Here is a 6,395-nt window from a genome sequence, read left to right on the forward strand (position 1 = left end):
CCAAGCCCTGAATTTATGTTTATTGTCTCAAAGTTGATCCCTCCCTGGACTTCATGCCCGGATGGTCAGGTCGCTCCCCTACCCCTACCCCCGCGCCTCGACCCAGAGTCGGGGGAGGCAGGGGCAAAATGGTAAGAATGGAGGCCACGGCCCTACCAGTGCTGGAAATGGTCATTTTATTGGGCGGCAAAGGAAGAAGCTGTGGTCAGTGCAGGAGAGAGCGCAGAGCCAGGAGGGAGCAGGGCAGCCGGGCCGGAGCTGGACAGTGCTGGGCAGACACTTCTGCTTTCCCACTCCTCAGGGGGTGGTGGCCGGAGCTAGAGGAGGAAGACTGTAATAGCACCATGGATGACAATATCCGTAATAATAGACACGTGTAACCTGCAGCTTAAATTCTGGACCAGTCCTTTGCCTCCCACAGCAAGGCCGCACCTTCTTCAGGCCCTGGGCCTCTGCAGGCCCTCGACTCATCTCTCCTGCTTCAGACCTTCCCCAGGACACACCTGGCTATCCCATGGTCCCAACAGGCCATGTGGCCTTCCTGAGGAGCCATCATGGTTAGTTTCCCTCAATGTCCCTCTACCACCGGGACGTTCCGCCACGCCTCCTTTCCTGAGGTTAAGCTGGGATCGGCTGGTCAAGGAGATCTTATTCATCTCATTTTATGAGAAAGGTAATTGCAGCTCAGGAAGGTGAAAGGCTAGTTAAGTGTCAGAGCTGGGATTTGAACCTGTGTCCTCCTGACTGCAAAGCCCAGTCACGCTGTTGACGCTCACGGAGGCAGGAGGTGGTTGGCATGGCTGGAGTGCCCTGGGCCCTAGCGGGGCTGTGCTTCCTTCTCAGGCCGTACACCTAGAAATAGCAACCACCGCACCTTGGGCACGTCCTCTCCTCCCTTGGGGCCTCTGTCTTATCCCTTGCGGCCTGCCAAGAGCTTGTCAGAGGCAGCAAAAAATCAACAACGAGATTTTAACCAAAGGGTGCTTCCAGGTTCTCGCGCATTCTATTCCCTCTGCCTGAAACAGCCTGCGCCAGACTGCCCAGCCTTCTCTTGTCCTGCCAGCCTGGCTCAGGGTCTCACCCCTGTGGGAAGGTTGCTCCCTCCTCCCCCCACCCATGCCTGGGTGAGCTTTGCGTCCTCTCTGTTCCCTCGACCCCCAGCCCTTCCCTCCACTGCAGCACCCACTACAGGCGCTGGGAGTGTCTGTCCATCTGTTCACCTCAGACACTGGGCTGTGCGTCCTGTGAGGGAGGGCAGTGGTCACCTTCCATGCCAGCACCTGGGTTAGAGCCGGTGGCTCAGTGCCGGACCTCCCAACGGGCCGACTGAGCACGTTTACTTTGGGTTTTGTTTCTCTTTACTTCTTCACACTTACTTTAGGACTTAATATAGTTTGGTTTTGGTTGTGCATGGAGGAAAGAGAGGCTCCACGATCCTTTCTTTGTAGCGGTAGCTGAGTACAGCCCCGCCTGCCACAGCGTAAGTGCTCCGCACACTTCGAACACACACGTGAGGAAGTGAACTGAAGTGAACTGACCTCTACCATGTTCATCCTGAAAAGCGGAGCTTCTTGGCAAAAGTAAAGATTAACACTTCTGCCTCCCACAAGTCATGCAAAGAGCTTCCTACGTCCCCAGGGGCCCTCCAACCACCGTCCCCTCTCCTAGGACACAGCTGCTCCTCCAGCTGCTGAATTATTTAAGTGTATGTTAAGGAAACAAAGGAGTAAATCTCTCTTTCCCTCACGGCCCAATTCATCAGCAAATATTGTCCCATCTACCTTCATGTATGTCCCTAACCCCGCCGCTCACCTCCCCAGGTCCATCATCTCCCACCTGGCCTTTCGCAGCAGCCTCCTCGCTGATCTCCCTGCTTCTGTCGTGGCCCCTACAGTCCGTTCTCCACCCAGCAGCCAAAGCAAGCCTTTCAAACCTCAGTCAGAGCACATCCGACTGCAGGTCAAGACCAACGTCCTTACAACGGCCTAGGACGCCCCTAACAGCTGCTCACTCGCTTCTTACCTCTGTGACCCTCTCCCCCTTCTGTGCTCACCTTGCTCCCCCAGCTCCAGCCTCTGCTTTCCCTGAAACGCACCGGGATGCTCCTGCTTCTACATCTGTAGCCTCCTCTGCTCGTGACATTCTCCCCGGATGTCCTCATAGCTCCCTCCCCAACCCCGCAGGTTAGTGCCCTCAAGTCTTCATTCAAATGCCGCCTTTTGGTGGGGCTTCCCCTGACTGTGCCCCTTGTAAAGATGGCAACACTGCTCCCTGCCCAGCCCACCCCCATCCCAGTAAGCCTTAGCCCCCTTCATTTTTTTTTTTCTCCATGGCACTTCATTCTAACATTCTATGAATGTGTCTGTTTATTTATCTTGTTTATTATCCACTAGCATATCAGCCCCATCACAGAGAAATATTTCTGTCTGATCTGCTCACTCATGGAACATCTCCAAAGCCTAGAGCAGAGTATGGCACATGATAGATGTTCAAGAAATATCTGTTGAGCGGATGAAGGTGAATATATGGACAGATAAGTGAACAGAAGTATGTTCACCCAGGTCCACCTTTGCAACCTGCAGGGGTCATCACATCTGGGCATCAATGTGCGTCCTTCCTCCCGCCCAGTTACCTCAGAAGACAGGTGTGACACAGGACACTTTCCCACAACCATTGCGGCAGCATTTCTTCTGGCCGGAACACTGGCTGTCCACTTGGCACTGGTCCCGGCAGAGGCCAAGCGGGGTCAAGGGAAAGTCCACCTTGGGGCAGGTGCCCGGCTTTTCTGGGAAGAAAGAGGAGCAAGAGGAAATGGGCGGAGGGAGATGCAAGGAGAAGAACACTCATCCTCAGCCTGACTCCCCACTGCTCCTCGCCCTAGTTTCCCAGTAGATCTCAGGGGACCTAAGGAAAATCACCCGCAAGCCCCTCGCCCTCCCCATCGTGCTCACTCCGTCCTTGGTTTTAGAATCACAGGACCCCAGTTTGCGCTGCCTTTTCCTAACTTTGTGGCCCAGGGACGGAAATCTCTCAGAGTCCGAGCGTCTTGAGGCGTTCCGTGGGATCAGTGCTGCTCGCGTCGTGGGGCTGCTGTGAAAGCGATCGAGGCCACACACCTATATTACGTCTCCCTGGGAAATTATACTACTTTGCAATAATAATAGGAAGTGAGCGATTAGAACAGTTAACATTTTCTTAGCTCCTTCTGCATGTCAGGTGTTATTCTAAGCACTCGATGCGTATTAACTCATCTACTCTTCGCAATAATCTTAAAAGAGGGAGAGAAGTATTGTTAATATTTCCTCATGTTGCAGATAAGGAAACTGAGGCACCGAGAGGTTAAGTAATTTGCCTAAGGTCATACAAGGTGGAGGCAGGGTTTGAAATCCAGGAATCTGGCTTCAGAGTCTGTGAGCCATGGACTCTGCTGTTTCGTAAGCTGTAAAGTGCGATGCACATGTGAGGGGTTTACACGCCCATGATCTCTTCACTCACTCCCACTTACTCACTCCCAGTTACCACCACGCAGCACCACAGCCCCCATACACACTCATCCATGCACAGACAAGCATTCTTCCACCAACACACACACACACACAAATGTGCGTGCGCGCATGCACACGCACACTAACAGCTAACACTGCAGAGATGTGCCGTTACAATGCTCTTCGTGAAATCTATTACCTCCTTCAACCCTCACACTGAATCTCTCTTCTGTAGGAGACATTTCTAACCATTGCTATCATAGATGAGGAAAATGAGGCACAGGAATACAAAGGCACCACCCAACCCCACAATGCTGGTCAAAAATAAAACCAAAACCTGAGCCCAAGCCTTCCAACCTCTGTTCACACACACACACATACATGCACACACGCACGCATACCACACTCCACTTCCCGGGTCAAAGAGAAGGGAGCTTGGCTCACTTCCCAGAAGTCCCAGGGGCAAGCCCAGCCAAGTGTCAAACACAGGCACAGAACTGGATGATTAGCAGCAGAGGACAGGGGTGGCTGACTTCCTAGCACAATGAAATCCATTCCTTCAAAAAAGGCAGGGGCTCTTTATACTAGTCTGCCTTCAGCCAAAGGGCATCTTTATTGACATAGCGAGCCACTGTGTATAGAGGATTTACTTTCTACTGAGACATTTTACATGTATTATTTTATTTAGCCCTCATGTCATTCTTATACAGTTTGAGTGAGAGATAAGAAAGCAGATGCTCAGAGAGGTAAAGAGACTTGCTCAGGATCACACAGCTAGCAGATAGCAGAATTAGGATTCTAGTTCAGAAGGCCACCTGGCCCTGGCTTTCTGTCTGCTTCAGTCTGTCCATCTGAGACAAGGGAACAGCAAAGACTCCACCTAACCCCAGAGATTTCTTTTGCCCCTCCACCTCTCTCAGCTGTCTGCCTGCCTCTTGCTTTCTCTCCCAATCTCCACCTCTCCTTCTGCTCCTCCTCTCTCTGGTCCAGATTAGAGGCCTCCAGATCCAGAAGCTGCCCCTGATGGGCCAGTCCTCCCCCCCACCTCCCATCTCCCTGTTCATCAGTGTCTGACGTCTCTAATTAAAAACCTTCCGGGCCCCTGCCGGCATGTTTGGAGAAATAACAAAGAAGGAAAATCACAGAGGCTTTATTCTGGATAAGGACCAATAATCACAATAGCTCGGTACCCTGAAGTCATAGCCCTGCTGCTAGTCCTCAGTTTTTCCCTGTGAAAAATGAGAAGCTTGGATTCCGTGCTTTCTAAGGCTACTTCCTGCTCTGATGGGAGTCCCCTAAACCTAGGGAGAGACGAGAGCTAGCAAGCACTTTTTATGGAGAACCCAAGCATTCTCACATGTTGTCTCTCTCACGCAATCCCTAGAGGCAAGAGATTGTTTTAAAGATCAGGAAGGGGGAGGGGAGCTCAGGAAGGAGTCTTGACTTTCTTCAAACCACTAGGCAAAAATCGCACTCCCTGGCTATGACCCCTTCCGAGCCACGGGCTGGGGGCGCCACCTTGGGCAGGAACCTTCCTTTCTCCTAAATCTGTAAGGTTTCTTTCCATCTGGACAGAAGAGTCCGGGGAGTCTCGTCAGGCCAGGCGCCCTGAGCCCTTCCCCCTTCGGGTAGGGCAGGCCCCAGGGGAGGGACTCCGAGAGGGATGAGCAGCTCCCCAGGCCTAGGGACCCCACCCACTCGCCAGCTCTGGGCTTCCCCCGCGGCGCCACATGCTGAGGGAGCAAACTGTGAAACCGGGTCCCCTGACCTCCCGAAACGACGTCCCCGCTGAGCGTGCCCGGAAGCCGGTCATGCACCAGAGAATCGAACACAGCTAGGTGTGGAGGGCTCTCGGACCGCGCGCCGCGGCTCAGCGACTCCTTTGTGTCCCCGGACCCATGCAGGGGGAGAGTTCGGGCCGATCCGGTCCCATCCGCCTAGACTTTGCCAGGGGTCCCTGGGTCTGCGAATCGCCCCGCTTCCTGGAACCCAGGCTCTCCCGCTTCCTCCCCGTGCCCCGCCCCGCCCCGGGGCTGGTCGCCCTGGGGTTACCATTGGGCATATGGCAGACGCTGGCGCAGCCTGCCCGGCAGCACTTGAGGTTTTCCGGGCATTTTCTATCCGAATTGCACTCCCGCGTACAGTTCAGGTCCTCCTGTAGCTTCGGGCACACGCCTGCTTTCTTGTACGCTGTTTCTGGGAGGAGAGGCAGAGGACAGATAGATAGTGGGGGACCGAAGCCGGGGCCCCAGAGGATGCCGCCCGCCTCCTGCTCCCAGGACCCTGAATCTCAAGCTTCAAGGAATTCTCAGTCTCCGGCCCTAGGCAACCCCCGCCCCCCTTAGAGACTTCAGCGGACCCCACTTCCAGGCCAGGTGTCCCCAACACCTGGGAGTACAAGAGTTACCTAACCCTTGGCCTCAGAGCCCTCTATCCTTAGGGCCCCCCGGCACAGGTGACCGTCTAGGAGCTACCGCCGTCTAAACAGAGGGTCACCCCGGAGGCTACTGAGTCTCCACCTTCGGCACAAAGCCCGTCCCCCAAATTTCAGTCTTCAGTGGCCTCCTGGTCTCCAGCACGTTGCACCCCACACTCTAAACTTCAAGGGTCACCATCTTTAGGCGCCAGGGATCCCCGAAGTTTATTTTTCGTGGGTCTCCTCACTTCCGCCCCGGGAACCCCCGTTGCTCCGGCCCGCGGAGAGGCTACGCCCGCGCCGCGTCCTGGCCCGGCCCTCTGGGCGTCTCCCTGCCGCACTCACTGGTGACCCGGGCGAAGCCGAAGCCGAGCAGCAGCAGGCCAGCGAGCAGGGAGGCGACGAGCGGACCCGGGCGGCAGGTAGCCATGGTGCTGCGCCGGGCCCCGCAGGGTGCAGATGACAGCCGCCTGGGCCGGGATGGGGGGATTTAA

The 6,395-nt window shown here is 55.1% G+C and overlaps 1 protein-coding gene across 1 annotated transcript; it reads right to left on the minus strand.

Annotated features, from left to right (window-relative positions):
• On the minus strand, positions 1-6,395 carry WFDC2 (WAP four-disulfide core domain 2). Its single transcript, XM_016152386.2, has 4 exons — positions 6,247-6,395; positions 5,538-5,681; positions 2,633-2,785; positions 1-317 (listed from the first exon to the last, which is right to left on the minus strand). The coding sequence occupies exons 1-3, from the start codon at positions 6,329-6,331 to the stop codon at positions 2,634-2,636; spliced, it is 381 nt and encodes a 126-aa protein (XP_016007872.2). The 5' UTR covers positions 6,332-6,395; the 3' UTR covers positions 1-317; position 2,633.

The sequence above is a fragment of the Rousettus aegyptiacus genome, unplaced genomic scaffold (assembly GCF_014176215.1).
Source record: "Rousettus aegyptiacus isolate mRouAeg1 unplaced genomic scaffold, mRouAeg1.p scaffold_m13_p_12, whole genome shotgun sequence".
NCBI classification, from domain to species: domain Eukaryota; kingdom Metazoa; phylum Chordata; class Mammalia; order Chiroptera; family Pteropodidae; genus Rousettus; species Rousettus aegyptiacus.